The sequence below is a fragment of the Pteropus vampyrus genome, unplaced genomic scaffold (assembly GCF_000151845.1).
Source record: "Pteropus vampyrus isolate Shadow unplaced genomic scaffold, Pvam_2.0 Scaffold29, whole genome shotgun sequence".
In the NCBI taxonomy this organism is placed as follows: Eukaryota; Metazoa; Chordata; class Mammalia; order Chiroptera; family Pteropodidae; genus Pteropus; species Pteropus vampyrus.
The window spans coordinates 8,983,999-9,004,902 of record NW_011888810.1 but is presented as its reverse complement, the minus strand read 5'-3'; the positions used below and the strand labels follow the sequence as shown (position 1 = coordinate 9,004,902).

At 33.8% G+C, this 20,904-nt stretch overlaps 1 protein-coding gene across 1 annotated transcript in view; it reads left to right on the top strand.

Annotated features, from left to right (window-relative positions):
• The window catches only part of CDH8 (cadherin 8), a 334,115-nt gene that overhangs the window by 273,784 nt on the left and 39,427 nt on the right, over positions 1-20,904 (top strand). Inside the window, exon 10 of the mRNA XM_011356674.1 lies at positions 5,898-6,015. Within this exon, the coding sequence (XP_011354976.1) occupies positions 5,898-6,015 (118 nt within the window). The remainder of the gene's footprint in view (positions 1-5,897; positions 6,016-20,904) is intronic.

Sequence of the window (20,904 nt, the reverse complement as noted above, 5' to 3'; positions counted from 1 at the left end):
GAAGATGGAGAGAACAGTAAAAAGAGAGTTGAGACTTTCAAACTATGTTAAAAACGGTTGATTTATCCTACTCATGAGAAGTTCAAAGCAAAGCAAGTAATAGAGTGATTTTTTTAAAATATTGATCATTTCAGAGGTGTACAAAACACACATAAGACATGCAGAGTCCAGCAAAAGAAAATGAGTCAGGAAGAACTAAAAAGTCTAAACTTTGTGTAAACATACTTTTCAGTAGTCCTTTCTATGTATCATTTTACCTCAACTTAGTTTCAGTCGTGGAAAGGGAAGTGAGAAAGACTGAAACCTTAGAAAATGTTGGAAGTGCTACAGTGAGTTTATGAAGTATAGGTCCCAAATATCTATCCAGAGGACTGAGGACTTCACTAAGTGTTTAAAACGGACAAATAAAATCTAATCTACATTTTCCTGTTGTATTTTCCATAGGTCAGACTCCTAAGGTATATGCTCTGAATAGCCACCTAATACTTTTTAAAAACAAGGATGTATTCATGCAAAAATATGTGACATGGGAAAACACTCTGGGTAAGAAAAGAAGTCTTGGTAGAGAGTGGATTGCCATGCAAATTATTAAAAATATCCAAGAACTACTCATTAAATGGATATAAATGGTGTTTATATTTGAACTATATGATACAATTTTTAAATAATTGAGGATAATTAGGTTATTGTATTGATTTTAACATAATTTCTCAAATCCCTATATTTTCTCTTTTTTCAATTTGTCATCATTGCTATAACTTGGTTTCTCTTATATGCATAATTTTTATTTCCCAAAACCCCTTTTTCAAAGAATGGTTCTTAACCTGTTTTATTTTGCTTCCTTCAGTTATGGACACCCTTGATAATCTGATGAAAACTATGGGTTTTCCCATCATATATGTTTAAAGATAAATGATTTATACAATATTACTTTCTTTTTTATTATTATTATTTTTTTTAATTTAAGTATAGTTGGTATGCAATCTTATACTGATTATATTATCAGGTACAAAATATAGTGATTTGATGTGTTTATACCTTACAGTGTGATAACATCACTAATTCTAGTAATGCTCTGTCACCATATAAACTTATCACAGTATTATTGGCTATATTCCTCTTCCCCTTTTCACCCATCCTTCAACCCCCTCCCTTCTGGTAAATGTCCCTTTAGTCTCTGTTTCAAGTTTACTTTCAAGTTGAGAGGTTGGAATATTATGATGCTCATTCACGAATCATTTATTTCCTTTCCCAAGTTTAAACCTACTACTCTAAGAAACAGAAGTTAGTATTTCAGGAAAGCTAACATTGGTAATCAGAAATAAACTGGAAATAATGGCAGAAGAATGAATAGAAAACCAAAAACCATTGCTGTCCTTTCTGCACCGCCTTTGACTTCCTCTCCTCTCATTCGCCCCCTTTCCCACACTTCCCGATTCACGTCACTACAGAAAGATTTGCCAAGAAAGAAAAAAGTAACTTTTACCTGAGAAAGTGACGGTGTGCTGTGATTGCAGATATCATCTTGGCTATCATTGCTGAGTGTTTCTGGAGAATGGATGTATATTCCAGAAGCCTTGGAAAACATTCCGAAAGTTAGAACCAATTAGTCCTCTCTCATCTTGCCTACATGCAGAAAGAACTATGATTTCTAAACCTCCGTTGGCTATGCCAACAGTCAGAATCAGGAGGAAACCTTTATACCCATAAAACAAAGTACATGAGCAGCAAAAATGACAGAGTTCATTTTTATGCACTCTCTAAAATATCGAAGGTCTAAGGCCCAATTTAACTAAAATACATGTACAGAAGGTATATCTGCGAACAAGATTTTAAGGCATCCTGACATTGGGGCAGGAGGATGCTGGGAGTTTGTTATCAAATATATTTAGCAGTAGATGTGATGTATAATCCCTTTGATGTCCTAGGGTTCTGATAAGTCTCTTCATACCTACCTCCCAAGGTTATGTAAGAATTAGTGATAGTTAAAACATGCCTAACAGTTTATTTATTAATCATTTTTTTCATTTAGACAATACTTATTAAATAACCACCATGTGCCAGACACTGTTTAAATAGCAGTGAGAGAAAAAAAAAACACACACACACACACAAAACAAAATACCAACTCATCACCTAAAAACAAATCAATGAATAACAGACAGGAACTCATAGGGGATATTCTAATAGATTCCATGATAGTTTTATGGTTGTTAACAGATCAGATCATCAGAAATGTATTTGTTTGCTGGCTGCTTGCATTTGTTTATTTGTTTGTTTGATTTTTTTTCTGCTTATGTTTTAAACATTTACTAAAGATAGTGATAGTCTACTTCTATTAAATATTTTTGAGTTAAAATAAAATAGTTTAAAATAAAGTTTAATAAATTCTAATAAAATGATCTACCTTTGGTTTAGTATTGTTGATAAACAATGAACATTTTTTTAAAGCAGTCAGAATTTATGATATGGCCCCACAATTTTCAATTTTTTTTTAGTTTGATGTCTTAGAAAGGTTATTTCAAATCGGTAGTTTCAAGAAATAAAACAGTCTGTTCCCATAGAAATCCAAGCATGGCGCTGAAATTCATTTCTTTATTCCAAAATCCAGATATGCTTTGTTTTTCTGATAGAGATGTATATCAGCTTTCAGCCTCCCTTTAAATTAATCCACAATAAATTGTTAAAGATTAGATTTTTCAATTGTATCCTAACTTTATTTGCATAAAAGAAAACATTTTATCTACATACTATATATATCTCCTAAGTGATTTCTATCTCTAGAAATTTTTATATAATCTCCATAAAATCGTTGTCCAATTACTTAAAAATTAATTGCTGTCATAGTAGCTCACAGTGGGAAATATTTGCGGTTTTCATTTGCCATCTACTCAGTGTGCCTCTAAAATCTACTTGCATGGAGGAGCACTTCCTCGAATAAATCTGTTCTTTTTCTTCTATTGATTAAAGCTAAGTGCGTTCAGATGTTATTACATCAATGAAAGCTTCAGCCTTTTTAATATGGGTATCTTAATGCATTTTAATAGCATAAAGTCCTTCAAATGATCTATTGGGCATCTACTTTTAGATAAAATGACCAGGCAGTGGCCATCTGCATTAAAATAAAATGAAGTGTCAAAAATGGTTTAAATCAAAGCCTTAACCATAACTAGTTCATGGGATATTTAGAAGTTGATTTAAAGATTTATCATTTCATTACTTTTTCCTCAACACGTCATCACACACTGAGCATGATATGAGATTGACAGTACAAATTTTCCTAACAAATAATAACGAGGAAGCTGTGAACACCAATCTTCTCCCTTGGCTCAAAACAGTTGTTCTCAGACTTAAGCATACATCAAACTTACCTAGAAGACCGTTTTAAATGCAAATTTCTAGGCCCTATCCTGAGACTTCCTAGTTGAGTAGGCTTAAAAAGTTAAATGTCTAACAGAATTAATACTGGCTTAAATAAATGACGGAGAGAAAAAAAACATGTTCATTGCAGGTGTAATGTTTAAAACAGACTTCTTAAATGTGGTATGACAGGTAACTATTCTCCCTTACTTCAGGTAAGCTAAATTATTACATCTTTTGTTTGGGTTGTTGTGTCTTAACTAATCAAATGGCTCATGGAAAAGCACTCACCAGGATGCAGGAATCTTTTTCACATAGATTACTTAGAAATATTAGGAATGCTATTACTTAGAGGCGCTCTCTCCACTAAATATACTGTAAGGACATGTTTAGTTATGAATGATTTTCACCACAAAATACCGAGAAATCCTCTTCATTTGTCCTTATTCTTCACATATGCTCACACACTTTAGGAGTTACTTCTTCAACAGGTGCACCTGGGAATTGAAATCCTTTTGAAGCAAAATTTGGTAGAGAAAGAAGAGTATGCTACACCTGCTCACGAGGAACTTCTTCCACTTCTATTCTTTACAATTTTCTTTAAAAAGGGTCTTATCAAATTCTCCTGTTAAATATGTGTACATATAGGCTGTCCACGAAAGTGTTATCTGTGTTTCACAGCAATCTCTGGTACTTTTATTTTTTCATTTTTATAAAACTGGAACCCTAGGGCATCTCTCTGCACTTAATGTCAAGGTAAATCTACTAGGTGTTTAGATATAATAATTATAATAACATTTTCATCGAATCTGCTGAGGTCAGGTCCCTATTTCGGTAATGTCAAAGTCATTACATTACATTGTGCTAGGTCATAAATAAATGATAGCTATCCTAATAAAAAAAATACTAACGATGACGACTAACATTCATTGAGCATTTACTACAAACCGAACGCTATGTTGACACAGACATGAACTTACATCAATAATCAAGAGAACCCTATGAGAAAAGTACTCTTTTTATTTGCAATTTAGGAATGAAAGGAAACTGAATGTCAGTTCAGTGACTTCCTCAATGTCACTCCATGAGTAAAGGATGAAATTCTGACTTCTATCAAGGCAACTTTATTTCAGAGTCCATCACCTTAATGACTACCTCTGTCTTAACCATGAGTTATATTTTGTGCTATTTTTTGTTATATTGTTACTCAAGCTAAGTACAAATTTAAGACATTTCATAAGGTCCTTCATAAAAGTAAAACATCTACAGAGAAAGATACGTTCAATGTTTAAAAGAGAGAAATAGAACAGAGAAATTATTTCATTTATGCCTCAAATAACCTTAATATACTACTTGTCATATAGCATGTGGGTGACACAATGCGACTCTCCACAGGTGTTAAAGTATTCTGAAATTATAGTTCTCATGCTTGTTTAGGTGCTAAGTTAGAAAGCAATATTGCTGCTTTCTTACAAAGAAGTGATCCTTTTTTTTTTTCTGTTTAATGAAATTGCCAAAGTTGAATGGGACATACTTGTTCAAATAGACATGAGATATTAGGCACCATCGTTACATTCTCTAAATTTCATAAACATGAGAGCATTTCCCTGGTAATTTTTTATGGTATATTTGATATCACCTTGACTGTCATGCTTGATAGGAAATTGTTGTAGAAATTATGTTGTAGTTATTTATAATAGAAGTATAAGCTATACTTTTTTCTACATTAGCTGTTGCCCGGTGTTTCATATTGAAGTGATTAATATCACAGAATCATAAATATGAATTATTAGACTAATTCTCTGACATCCGAAGAAATAACTTAGCGCCAAGTTAATGCAGCTTTGCAAATGAAATAAGCACATTCAACCGGCACCGATTCCAACTATGTGTATCTATCCAAACAGCTCTCTGCACAGTGGTAATTCTCCTAATCCCTATAATTTATTCATCTCAGGATACACTCCAAAGCATTGTTTGCATGTGTAATCCCCTAGTTTTAAAAACAGTATTCATTATTGGGTGGGAACAGATGTAACTGCTCGGAAAGGCTTGTTGCAATGGTGTTTGTGCTGAGGAACATTCCATTTGGCAAACACGTGCAATCTGATGAGTAAAGTTAAAAAGGAATCGTGAGGATTCAAGATTTAAGTCCTTTACCTCCCAGACCTTCTCAAAAGCCACACTACAATCATCATAACAACCCCAAATCTCATTCTACATGCCCATATACTTACTCTCAAACTGAAAAGAAAACCACAATTGCCCAGTGGAATTCTTAAATACCCTGAAATATGCTATTTCAAGCCCCAGACATCAAATAGACGGAAAGGTAATGATTTTAATTTTCATCAGCTCATCAAAGCTGAGGTTTTAAAGGGATGAATGTTTCTCCTTATTGACACAAACCATCATGACAACTTAGAAAACTGAAAAAAAAAGATTCCTTGGACCAAAAGGGATGTCACTCAGCTTTAAAGGGCATTTCAAATCTTTTGATGTCATCGGAAATGCTGATGTCAAGTTTTATGTTACAGGTCATTCAGACAGTGAGTGCCATGGACAAAGATGATCCCAAAAATGGACATTATTTCTTATACAGTCTTCTTCCAGAAATGGTCAACAATCCGAACTTTACCATCAAGAAAAATGAAGGTAAATACATTAGCATTGTGAAAGAGAGTAAAATGTAAATTGGAAAGTAGGATGTGAGTTCATAATATGACTGAAAATGTCAATAAAATAAGTTTTGTTCACCCGCAAGCAGTTGAAACCCAGCTTATCAGTTTAATGACGTGATAATTACATCACTTCCTCTTTCTAACATTGAAACAATAGATAAGAAAATTGTTAATGACAAAGTTAATTTTATCCCAGGGCATACCTCATTCACCTGACTTTATACGATGAACAGTAAGATTTAACCCTTGTGAAAGTTTCAGGAATTTTGAGATACTGAGGTTTCTGTTAGAGGAGGAGCTGGCTTATACTTTGCAGTTGTTAAATTTTAATTAAATGTTTACCAAGTCTTTAGGGAAAGCCTATTTTAATTTTACTTGGTCTGTGGGTACATATTCGAGGTATTTGTTGTAAACCTGAACCAACATTGACAATAGCAATTAGATCAGAAAATTTTTCTTGAAGGACACTCCTTATCAGTATTATTATGGAGTTAATACAAACTGATTTTATTAAGCCTTTCACTCATGGAGAACATTTAATGCATTTCATTATTTCTTGAGAACCAAGTCTGAATTAACCATTTCTCTTAACTATTGTCTATTACATATGAAGGTCATAGATCATTATTTTAAAAGTTTATCTCGTCTGTACATTTTTCTATGCTGCTGTCTATTTAACAAGGATTTTTAACTGTTTATTTTGGTTCAGATATATTAAAGTCTCTAGCAAAATAAATGTATTGTCTCAGGCTGCATTCTGGCTATACTATAGGCATTTGTTGAGATTTCTGAATGGTCTATTTAAAAGCTATGTTCAATTAGAAGAGTAAAATTTGGCTCGTGGCTTTTTTTTGGATTATTGCTATGTTCTGTTTCAAGGAGTTAGTGAATTTTCATACAACTTCCTTTATAAAATAAAATAACATTTTATGGCTCTTGTTAAATATATTATAGCCTTACCTGTTAACATAATACTACTTAGTTCTTTGGGGATGCTTTGATAAATGTGGAAGCATCACAGAAAAGAAAATGAGAAAGTTGTTATACAGATATTATTCAGTTAGCTGGCTTCCACTGTTATAAACACTAAGGAGACTAAATCCTGTTCTTTCTCTTCAATAATGGAGTTCTCATTTGTTAGCCTCACCTAATTAGGAACTCTACTCCAAGTACATTGCCTTTGTTTTTCAGTTAACACTGCCAAGGTTTCTTTTTTCACTGAAGTCACATGAATGTGGCTAAGATGAAAGCCCCCTCAAAAATCCCAAACTGAGCTGAAAATCTGCATAAGTGTGGTGGTCCAAGCTTACTTAGTGCTAATAGGTATCGGTCATTATTTTTACATATAATATGTCCTACATTTAAAAATTCTCTGTGAAGAAATGTTTTTCCTTCCAGAAGGTTCTGAGCTTTTTGATATTTTCTGTGTGTTTTGCAATTTCAAGGTGTGCCTGTTATAGGTATGGCCTTTCAATTTTTTTAAAGAGGACATTTTAGTTCTTCAGTGAATAATTTCATGCATTTTCTCTAATTTTTGGAACTAGTAGAAAGTAAAAGGTATACACTTAGGAAAGCATATTTTAGCCTCCTTATACTTTGCAATAAACCCTGTAATAGAATATGTAAAGGAATATGGGCTACCTGTTTTATTCTGAAACTAGAAAATGAAAGTTACAGTTTTTATTTACCTCAGCGGTTTGGATGTGTGTGTGAGAAATAACTGAGACAAAAAAAAAAAAAGATGCCAAAATTACAAAATTACTCAAGATAGAAAGAGAACTCTTTGTGCTCTGATTACTTATTTTAAATTACTTACCTATTCATTTTGCAAAGAATGACCATATAATTTATTATTTCAACTGGGACATTTTTTAAAGTGAAAGAGGTTGCTATTCATATTTATATTTATGCCTGGAAAAACTATAAACCAGGACTATCTTGTGGAAACTAGGGCATATGTTCACTGTGATTATGAATTTAGGATCCAAATATTTACTATCTCCATAGAATAAATCATGAACCTACAGGTCTTTGGAATAGATATGTCAAGTTTATACTCTATCTCTCTTTTTCTTGTATTAGAAATTCATGAATTTTGCTTCATAGACCACTATTTTTTTTTTTTTTTGGCATCCGGATAGTTTCTGTGAAAATACAAAAAGCAATTTGTCTTTAACATGTAAAGACAAAGTAATGGAAAGAGTTATCTGATTTAAAACGTTGGAGATATATAGATATGTAGGTAGATACATAGGTATTTGTGAGCCTGTTACCCATTCCTTATTATTAATGATGAGAGAACACAAAAACAACCAAGAAAATCCAAATAATAGACATTATTTATTTTAAAACTATAGTATATTTTATGCTTAAAACTTAGATGAACTCAAATAGTATAATATATTTAGAATATTTTTTCTTCTTATGGTGAACTTTAAAATGGTCAATGATGTTTCTCCACTGAGAGCATCATGACTTTCAAATTCCTTTCTCCCAGATAAAGGTTAAGATCTTTGAGATAGCCGATATATTTAAATTCATAATTGCTGGGTGGATGACCCCTCTTATAAATTAGAATTTTAAAGGAAATAGTTTCAGTATTTGGTGTTTTCTTGCATCTGTGTCTTTCTACTCGAAGTTATTGTGATCTTTCTCTTCTCTCGTATAGATCGGTCCTACTGCAATTTTCAGTCAACTAATTCAAAATCAAAGACAAAATGAGATAGAGATTAAGTGTCTCTTGTCTCTTACACAGTAGAGTGATTTCATATATAATTCTCTTTCTGAATATATGAGAATTATATTTCTGCCAGAATAGGAAGATAGCCTTCAATATAGATAAAGGTGAAAGAAAAAGCCAAAAATGTAATGGGTCATTTATATCACATGTGCACACCAAATAATCATAACACCTTGAACTTTCTAAATTATATTGCCCAGACATTGCTTTCTTCATCTTCTAGTTGGGTGAATTTATAAACAAAAGGAGTTTGAGTTGTGCTGACCACATTTCAGTATTGGTGTCCCTTCCAATCGTGAAAATGGAAGATACCCAACAATTAAATATAACAAGACAGATATAAATACAACAAGAATATAAATGAACCTTTTACAGATACAGAAATATCCTGCAGAAAAATTGAGGTCTACAGAAACCTGATCTTCTCTACCCTGTATATCGTAGGTAAAAATAGGACTGGATTTGCCACAAAGCAGTCTGGTGAAATGAGAATCTTCATGATTTGTACTGAAGTATTTGAATCAGGTATATAGAGAAATGTGGGAAAACATAAAGCTCTGCTCCCTAAAGAGGGCCTGTGAGAAGAAAAGAGTAGATAGAGAACTTGGCCTTAATTACAGCTTGGTTAGGCTTCAGAAAAGACAGCAGGGGAACCAGATTACCTGACGATGCTAATATTTCTTTTCCTTCCTGTTATCTCCTTTTGGACTGAAATCCAATTGGCAAGAATCACACTCTGAAGGCATAATAGTGGTAATTGATTTGGATAATGTAGATGATGACTGGAACTTTTGAATTATCTGTGTCCTGGGTTATCTCAATGTCCATAACATGGTTACCTGTTAGATTATAATTTATGCTTTGTTTTGTGGAGTTTCCATTTCAACTGATTGGGGAAGCAGTATAGATTTTATGTCTTTTTATCCCCTATAAGCGTTACTTGTAAGAACACTGACTATAGGTAGGTTATTTTACGTCTCAGTTTCCTCCTCTGTAGTGCAGGATAACAATAGCTATTCACCCCAGAGGGGTGCTGTGGTGGGTATGCGTGACCTGGGGCTTAGCTCTTAGCAAAAGAGCAAAAGAGCTCTTGGCACAATGTCTGGAACATAGAAAATCACTCACCAGCAAATGAGACAAGATCCTTGTTTTAGGAATCCATTATTTCCTAGATTCCCATGTTACGTTTCATCTCGTCTGGCTTATCATTCTCAATCAGATCTCTTTGCAGCTTTAACTCCATTGATTTTTGAATGTGGTACACTAATTCTGAAAGTGGGCTCATTGGTGCTTGTGAAAACCCTGATCCTCACTAGACTGCATTGCAAGAAATCTGCTTAGCAATGTGTTGCAGTACAAAGAGTTTTTATAAGAGAAAGATAAAAGGAAATAAAAAAGAAAGAGGAGGAGAAGAAAACGGGGGGAAAAAATGAAAATACTTGTCAGCCACATAGCTGCAGGATTTCTGGATCTGGTTTTAAATGTGAAGGCTTTTTTTTTCCTCTCTCTTTTGCAAAAATGAAATTCAGCTTTCTCCACACCATGGCTAACTCCAGCCTCCAACTTAAGATGACTTTCTATTCTTCTATATCAGGTTGTTTTAAATCACCGGTAACTGCCCAACACACATACTCTGTGGGAATCATTTTGCATAAATTGAAATATTGGACAGTCTTCCTTTGCTCTTTTGAATAAGGTCAACTTATCTCAGATTCCTCTTGTCACAAAACTAAAATTTGCTGCCTGAAAATGGAAGTGGATTTCCCTGATCCGAAAAGCCAGTCAGAGGTGACCCTCTCTTCTCCATCTTCTCTCAGACTGAGCCCTCATGCATGCCTCTCTTATACTCAGGATGAAAGCACTGAGGTAGGCAGGTTTCCTCTGTCATTCACCTTCAGCCAGCTGTGCCCCATCCAGGCTAAACTGGACCTGAAAGGCCTTCCTGATGATCTGCAAAGAAAAAGGGCCACTTTGATAAGCCAATTGTCTTTCTGGCCACCATGGGCCTCCTTAAGTTCTATTATTCCAGGCTTCTTTGAAGCTGATAGAGGAGTTTCTGAAATAGCATTTCTTTCCTCAAGCGTCCTTCGTAAAAACCTCCTTCCCTCAGCTCAGCAAATCCATTGTCAGTGGGTTTCCCAGGCAACCATACCTAAACAACAGGTGACGACTGTGTGTTTGTATGAGTGCAATCATGAATACCTATATGTGTGTGTTTCCAATACGGTGACGTGTCTACTCAGCTTACATAGTGGACTTTCCCAAAGCCCTGCACACAGCGCCAAACACTGACTAGAGGTCCTTTACACATAAGGTGTCAACTCTTACCCATATGAAGCATGGCACTTTTCCTCAACGTTAAATCATAAAAAGTAATGCTCAATTTGCATGAAACAGGAGGTCCAACTGGAATCCCGAATATGTATAACAGCATTATGCATACATGATCTGAAAAGGCTTCTGCTTCAGTAATTCATAATTTATTGTTTATGCTTCCAGCAATGTTCCGTTGATAAAAAGCCGTTTATGTTTCATTTTGTCGTCTAAACTGTAATTAAGGACGATGTGCAAGCTAAGAAAAATAGATAACAGATTTTTACTTCCACTTTCCAAGTTGCATATGACTGTACGGTTTGATTCAGAAAACTAGATTTTCATTACTTTAAGTAGTTTTTATAAAGCTCTTGTTATTTCTGTATAGACTCCATATCTTTGTTTGTTTTTATTTTTAAAATCATAATAGAAGAGTACCATCAGAAAGTAAGAATTTCCTTTGCGAATATTGAAAATCCTAAAATCATCGCTCTGGTCAGGCATAGCATCTATTTTTCAGTGTATATTATGGGAGACACTTTAGTTCTGAGATTACTGACTCCTGGGGATATAATTTAGATACATGGCCTAGACTTACATGTGTAGTTGTCCATATGCTATTCAAAGTGATGAATTGATTGAAAGATTCTCTGTCAATTGGCTGGCAATCACTTCTCTTCCTTACAGAGTATTCTAATTCTGAGGATTTTTGGAAGAGAAAAACCAAAAGAGAAATTGTCAGATGCTTAGTTATCTTAAAGATACCTGAGGGCATAGAGTCTTTTCTTTGAGACTTTTGCTCTCTGAGCCTTTTGCTTCAAAAACAAAATTGAGAAAAAAAGAAAAAAAAAACTGGAATGGGGGATCAATTGAACCTCAGGAGGAGTATCAAGAATTACTCGGAGAAATGTTTTTTATTTAACAAATCTTTTCCGGACCATTCGGTTGCTTGTGCCACTAAAAAATAATGTTATTTACTCATTTGGTATCTATTTAGAAGCATAAAAATAGGTCTTGGGATTTTGTGGGTGCCACATAAATATGACTGTCCTTTGGTAAGCACAAACAAACATTAAAATGGAATGTGGAAACAAAATGAGCTGTCAGTCTATGCAAATTCTTCTTTTCTAAAAAAGTATTAAATGTATTTGACAATCATTTTATCTCCTTTCTGCACATAAGTTTGCATTTTGAATTAATTTGAGCACTTTCTAGACACATTAGGCAAACTTGACATCCTGTTTAGGGATGTGACCTGAATAACACACACAATATGCTTGGGATCCTTCAGTTTATTGTGGATAGATAAGGCAGAGAAATAATTTGGAAACATAAAGGGGTACATGCATAGGTAAACATTTAAAAAGTTACTTGGGATGAATTAGAATGAATGATAAAAGAGAACCCTGTGGAATATAGAACAGCACAGGCTTCATAGGTAAGAATATTTACATTCGAATGCTAGTTATTCTGATTATGATCTGTGAGAACTTGCACAAATAACTGAAGAGTATTGAATCTTTATCTGTAAAATGAAAAATAATACCCCTATGTTATTTTGAATAAGGAAGTATTAATTTAAGTAAAAAAATAAAAATATGCTAAGTTCAGTGTCTGGTAAATTGAAGGTAATAAATAATAGTTTCCTTCTTCTTTTCCTTCTACAATTGTGTGAGCCTTCTGAATCTGTCTCATCCACCAAACGCAACAAACAAAAACAATAATAAGGAACCTAAAGTAAAGCACTTCAGTGATAACTAATGATATGCTATTCAAGCCCCTTACCTGAGGGGCTAATGATGGAACATATCTCTAAACATTGACCATGAGTAAAGCAGAAGGAAAGGAAAAATGAGAAAAAAGAATATTTGTGTAACTTAAGTTGTTCTTTGAATATAGACCTTATTATTGTAACAGAATCAAAGAATAAAAATAAAGAATATCTAAAAGTGGTAGGTTTCCATTGAGTTAGGTTTTCTGTATCTAGATCCAATTACATATAGCTCTCTATATACTGGCAAATGGGATATCTGGTGGGCTCATTGGTGCTTGTGAAAACCCTGATCCTCACTAGACTGCATTGCAAGAAATCTGCTTAGCAATGTGTTGCAGTACAAAGAGTTTTTATAAGAGAAAGATAAAAGGAAATAAAAAAGAAAGAGGAGGAGAAGAAAACGGGGGAAAAAAATGAAAATACTTGTCAGCCACATAGCTGCAGGATTTCTGGATCTGGTTTTAAATGTGAAGGCTTTTTTTTTCCTCTCTCTTTTGCAAAAATGAAATTCAGCTTTCTCCACACCATGGCTAACTCCAGCCTCCAACTTAAGATGACTTTCTATTCTTCTATATCAGGTTGTTTTAAATCACCGGTAACTGCCCAACACACATACTCTGTGGGAATCATTTTGCATAAATTGAAATATTGGACAGTCTTCCTTTGCTCTTTTGAATAAGGTCAACTTATCTCAGATTCCTCTTGTCACAAAACTAAAATTTGCTGCCTGAAAATGGAAGTGGATTTCCCTGATCCGAAAAGCCAGTCAGAGGTGACCCTCTCTTCTCCATCTTCTCTCAGACTGAGCCCTCATGCATGCCTCTCTTATACTCAGGATGAAAGCACTGAGGTAGGCAGGTTTCCTCTGTCATTCACCTTCAGCCAGCTGTGCCCCATCCAGGCTAAACTGGACCTGAAAGGCCTTCCTGATGATCTGCAAAGAAAAAGGGCCACTTTGATAAGCCAATTGTCTTTCTGGCCACCATGGGCCTCCTTAAGTTCTATTATTCCAGGCTTCTTTGAAGCTGATAGAGGAGTTTCTGAAATAGCATTTCTTTCCTCAAGCGTCCTTCGTAAAAACCTCCTTCCCTCAGCTCAGCAAATCCATTGTCAGTGGGTTTCCCAGGCAACCATACCTAAACAACAGGTGACGACTGTGTGTTTGTATGAGTGCAATCATGAATACCTATATGTGTGTGTTTCCAATACGGTGACGTGTCTACTCAGCTTACATAGTGGACTTTCCCAAAGCCCTGCACACAGCGCCAAACACTGACTAGAGGTCCTTTACACATAAGGTGTCAACTCTTACCCATATGAAGCATGGCACTTTTCCTCAACGTTAAATCATAAAAAGTAATGCTCAATTTGCATGAAACAGGAGGTCCAACTGGAATCCCGAATATGTATAACAGCATTATGCATACATGATCTGAAAAGGCTTCTGCTTCAGTAATTCATAATTTATTGTTTATGCTTCCAGCAATGTTCCGTTGATAAAAAGCCGTTTATGTTTCATTTTGTCGTCTAAACTGTAATTAAGGACGATGTGCAAGCTAAGAAAAATAGATAACAGATTTTTACTTCCACTTTCCAAGTTGCATATGACTGTACGGTTTGATTCAGAAAACTAGATTTTCATTACTTTAAGTAGTTTTTATAAAGCTCTTGTTATTTCTGTATAGACTCCATATCTTTGTTTGTTTTTATTTTTAAAATCATAATAGAAGAGTACCATCAGAAAGTAAGAATTTCCTTTGCGAATATTGAAAATCCTAAAATCATCGCTCTGGTCAGGCATAGCATCTATTTTTCAGTGTATATTATGGGAGACACTTTAGTTCTGAGATTACTGACTCCTGGGGATATAATTTAGATACATGGCCTAGACTTACATGTGTAGTTGTCCATATGCTATTCAAAGTGATGAATTGATTGAAAGATTCTCTGTCAATTGGCTGGCAATCACTTCTCTTCCTTACAGAGTATTCTAATTCTGAGGATTTTTGGAAGAGAAAAACCAAAAGAGAAATTGTCAGATGCTTAGTTATCTTAAAGATACCTGAGGGCATAGAGTCTTTTCTTTGAGACTTTTGCTCTCTGAGCCTTTTGCTTCAAAAACAAAATTGAGAAAAAAAGAAAAAAAAAACTGGAATGGGGGATCAATTGAACCTCAGGAGGAGTATCAAGAATTACTCGGAGAAATGTTTTTTATTTAACAAATCTTTTCCGGACCATTCGGTTGCTTGTGCCACTAAAAAATAATGTTATTTACTCATTTGGTATCTATTTAGAAGCATAAAAATAGGTCTTGGGATTTTGTGGGTGCCACATAAATATGACTGTCCTTTGGTAAGCACAAACAAACATTAAAATGGAATGTGGAAACAAAATGAGCTGTCAGTCTATGCAAATTCTTCTTTTCTAAAAAAGTATTAAATGTATTTGACAATCATTTTATCTCCTTTCTGCACATAAGTTTGCATTTTGAATTAATTTGAGCACTTTCTAGACACATTAGGCAAACTTGACATCCTGTTTAGGGATGTGACCTGAATAACACACACAATATGCTTGGGATCCTTCAGTTTATTGTGGATAGATAAGGCAGAGAAATAATTTGGAAACATAAAGGGGTACATGCATAGGTAAACATTTAAAAAGTTACTTGGGATGAATTAGAATGAATGATAAAAGAGAACCCTGTGGAATATAGAACAGCACAGGCTTCATAGGTAAGAATATTTACATTCGAATGCTAGTTATTCTGATTATGATCTGTGAGAACTTGCACAAATAACTGAAGAGTATTGAATCTTTATCTGTAAAATGAAAAATAATACTCCTATGTTATTTTGAATAAGGAAGTATTAATTTAAGTAAAAAAATAAAAATATGCTAAGTTCAGTGTCTGGTAAATTGAAGGTAATAAATAATAGTTTCCTTCTTCTTTTCCTTCTACAATTGTGTGAGCCTTCTGAATCTGTCTCATCCACCAAACGCAACAAACAAAAACAATAATAAGGAACCTAAAGTAAAGCACTTCAGTGATAACTAATGATATGCTATTCAAGCCCCTTACCTGAGGGGCTAATGATGGAACATATCTCTAAACATTGACCATGAGTAAAGCAGAAGGAAAGGAAAAATGAGAAAAAAGAATATTTGTGTAACTTAAGTTGTTCTTTGAATATAGACCTTATTATTGTAACAGAATCAAAGAATAAAAATAAAGAATATCTAAAAGTGGTAGGTTTCCATTGAGTTAGGTTTTCTGTATCTAGATCCAATTACATATAGCTCTCTATATACTGGCAAATGGGATATCTGAGGGTTGATAGAATGATAGAAACTAGGAGCTCTTAGTTAATACCCAGGTTATAAAAATCGTAGATGCTAAAAATAGAACTTCAAACATATTTTTTAAAAAATAGCGATGGTGTAATTTAAAAAAGTTAATGATGGTAGATGTCTAGCTCCTCAAGTTTATTTTCATCACCCTCTCCCTTATATCTCATCATCTTGTATACCCTTATGCGACCTTTGGCTTGAACATGCAAAACTAATGATGCTTTTTTTTTAACCCCCCTCACTTCTCTTCCTTCTGTCTGGAATATGCATCCTCTGCTGCCTTCCTCTTCTATCTAGCTAATTTCCAATCATTCATAATAACAGGTTCCTCTCATCTAAGCAAAGCAAGGGAGCGCTTAATAGTTGCTGTGAAGTTGATTTTCTTTGCTTTGTTGCACAGGACAGCGTGATACCTGCTAAGGCAGACACATGACTCAACTGTCCTCTGAGGTTATTAATAACAGATCACATCTTCATTCATTCATTCAATACCTATTTTTTTTTTTTTTTAGTATCTACCGCCATGCCCGACAGTACCCTGGAAATTGGAAATAAAGCAATGAATAAAATAGACAGTTTTTATCCTCATGTACAATGTATTTTTGTTCTCCTCAGGGCTCAGTCTTCTACTAATTTGAATTCTCGGAGAGGAAGGTTATAATTTAACACAGATTTTGTTATACAGTGGAGAAATTCACAGGCTAGCCTACAAAATACTATGATTTAGGGAGGAATGATTACACATTCTATCTTCTATACTGTCATAAACAAAGTTACCTCTTAGACCTTCCCCAACTTGTAAAACTGGTTCTACATAAAGCAGAGTTAGGTTTGCATAGATTCCATCACTCCTTTCTTAACAAAGCATTTGGCTGATCCCGGGTGGTGATACACATCTGTAGTCACAGACAGCTAATCCTTCATGTGAGTTTCAGACTGGTGTCCTCGATATGTTGAGCTTAGACAAACCATGCTGACCCACACAGTTCAATGTGTTCCTGGTTGCAGAGGGTCAAATCATTGTTAGTGAGCTCTTTCCAAATTCACAGTGATCCATAGACATTACTGTAATTTGTGCCGTAGCACTGCCAATGAGCCGGGTCTGATGATTCTTTTTTGGCTGATTTATTAAAATCCATTATAATTTTGATTCAAATCTCATTATATGCAGTTTATGCCTTTTCCAGTTCCTATACATAGTTAGTTCAGATACCTGTCAGTGAACAGCTAACTTTCAGTGTATAATGTTTACTAGGGGTCCCCGGCAACTAAGGGATACTAATTTCTAGACATGACATTGAGTTCCTTTTCTAGCCATTTCCTTTTCTATCTGTTCTCTAAGGTGCCACCAAAACGAATGTGCTGGTGCGCTTTGTAGAGGAAGATAGTAATTGCTGTCCTTGGACCTTTCTGGGTTACTCATTGCCTTTGCGCTCATCCTAGTAGATTGCCTACTAGAATTTTCTCCCTCTATTGCTTGAGTATATTATTCTTAGCCTTCTGAAAGCTGTTTATCTTAGGACATTCTGGAAAAAAGGTGATATTGCACCTGGTATGCTGAGCACAATCATCCTCCTCTGAGTTTCATGCTTTCACTTGGCCAGGCGGTCATTGCAAATTCTGTCAAGGTCACACTGTGATTTACTTTTCCCTGCACTTCAGTTTTCTCTCCTAAAAAATGAATGGGTTAGTGCTGGGAATATAAGGATCCATCTATTCTAATATACTGAGTGTGCAAACATGTGGTGTTAGGAGGAATATCACAAACTTTAAAATCAGACAAGTCCCGCATTCGCGACTTAACGAAGATGTGACTTTCAACAAGGCTTTTAACTGTCTATAGCAGACTGTGTCTGACAATGTTAAAACAAAATTGCTGTGATGAACAAATGAAAGAATGTAGGATAAATGCCAAAGGCAGTGTCTGGAACTTACACGATACACTGTGCACTTCATCTTCTTTATCAGCCTTCAAAAGAAATATGCATATGGAAGTGATTGTTACACTAGAAATTTTTGTACCAAATCTCATCCATATTAAAATATTGGATAGTATTATTAAAAGATATGCTTCTACAATATTATAGGGTCTCTTTCTTAGTATGTTTACGCAGAATTCTGGACATATTAAAAAGAATTATTTCCACCCACCAAAAGAACTTAATAAACATACGACACGTGGTTTGAACAGTTCAGAATTCGCTATCTTTGCTTATCTTCTCAGACTGGAGACAAGGAAATGTAAGAGTTTTACAAAAATATTTAGTTATTGGATTAAGTTTTGATTTACCAGAAAGAGCTTTCAAAAAAAAAAAAAAAGAGCTTGAATCAAGTTTTGCAGAAATGAGAACACGGTTATGTGTAGAGGTGTCTGTCAAGGTTAAAACAGAATACAGAATACAGAAGTAGTTTACTTAAAAGCAAAATAAAGAATGGCCACAAATGTTTTTAAAATACAAGTACAATGAAACATTTTGGAGAGATCCATAAACTCTATGATTAGAAACCTTTGCTTGATTCCCCAAAGGAAATTAATGAGGTGATTCTTAGTATTTGAGTATATTCACGTCCATTCTTGCTGTTTTTCATATGGTAACAAGTGTGTCCTTCACATTTAAGAGGTTTCTACATACACACACAGTTTACTATTTGGGCTGGGGAGTAAATTGACATAAACACACATTATGTATATCAGTTATATGTGTGTATATGTATATACACACACACACCACACACACACATATAAATGAAGATATATATTTCTCAGTGCATAGTTCTAAATCTTAAAAGTAAAAATAATAATTTTGGCCATGTTCTAAAACATATATTATGAGCTGACATGAAACTTGCCTTTGTTATAAATGTTGGTTAGCTAAAATTCAATGAAGTTTTAGAATGAATAAGAGAAATTATCTGAAATTCATTTATCTTTTTTTTCCTTCAAAGTAAAAAATCCTAAAATGCATGCAGGTAATTATATAAAGTTTATGTATTGATTGGATAAGGGAGAAATAACAAGAAAAGCTATGCCCCTAAATTACTGCTGTTACAACTTATCTGTCTTTCTAAAATAAGTATGTATGTAAAATGGATCTTTAATTTTGCAAGGACATATTTTAAAAAAATTATTTATATAACATTATATACCATAGAAATAAAATTGCTTACAAAATAACTTTTGTTGAGAAATATAAAAAGTGATTACAAAGATTAGAAAGCATGCTTATGTTTCTTTTTAGGATTTTAATTAGAAGTCCTGTGGTTATTTTAATACAAATCTGCACTCTATTACCTCGAATGGGTTATATGTCAAATTGCAAAAGGAAAAAAAAAACAACAATAACTAAAATTTACTGAGCACCTATAATTTCAGATAATTTATATTGTATCTATTTATCTATCCATCTATCACTATATATTAATGTCCAGGATGAGTATTATTATTGCTATTTTATAGATGAGGAAATTGAAGTTCGGATCTGATAACTGACTTGCCAGGCATGGAATATGGCTGCCAACCTGCTAAAGCTGCGTTCTCACCAATAGCAAGTCTGCCTTTCAAAGCCCTGTACTTGTCTCCTAGAACATTCACTTAGTAAAACTGTTAATATCTTATTTATAGTTTTCAAACACTTGTGCTTCCTTTTTTCAAACTATAGAAGGCAGATACCATCAGCTAAGTTTTAGAGAAGATCGTCACAATATTAGCTGGGTAAATACTGGCAACATCAAAAGATAAAAATTATCAAATGATCTATTGCAGGTATTGCAGCCCTAGACCACAAAATAATTTTTAGGTCTACTATTTAACATCTACTATATTTCAAGCACGATTTCAGACTGTATGTGTCTGATCTTCAGAATGGTCTCTGCCATGTATTCCAATGATACTCAGTTATTAAGAAACATGGAAAACATTAATTTTTTATGCTTAGGAAGACAACAATTACTCATGTATTGGGCTAACAGACCCGATTCAGCCTTGTGCAACTTTCCACTCTAAATTTAATGACTTTATAGAAGAGATAAATAATAATATAGAATGTATAGAAAAATAAAAGGCAAAACAATTGACTGACAGTCTACATATTGCAAATATTTGAAGGACTGTCAATTAATCAAAAAGTTGAAATGTCTCGATTAAAATATACTAGCAACGGCAACACCAATAATGGTAAAGCAAAGATAATTTATCAGAAATGGAGGAAATCTTTCTGTAAAGTTGATTGGAAGACCTGAAGTTGTCCTTTGGTAAAGAAACAAAGTATATGTCAATCACAAAAATTGAGTATAATTCTATATAGGTGTTTTTTTAAATTTTTTCATATCTTCTAAATCATTAAAACTCATAGAAATCAATTGAACAGAAGATATCCAATTAATAATAATTAAAATTGCAAGAGAAAACCATTTAATACTGATTATTCATATTTATTCTTTATTCTAGTTTAATGATCATGTATAATTACTCAAACATATATACAATGCATTAAGACAAAGAGAACACAGATAAATCATTTAACTTTTTAAAATACAAAGTGTCTAAAATGTATTAAATGGAATAAAAAATCATTTAGAAATATTTGTTTTCTGGAAATGGGATTTTCGTAGAATAGTGGTCCCATATGAAGAGTTTTTATTTACTTTTTAGTAATATGATGTGATATTTAAATTATGTAAAGTTA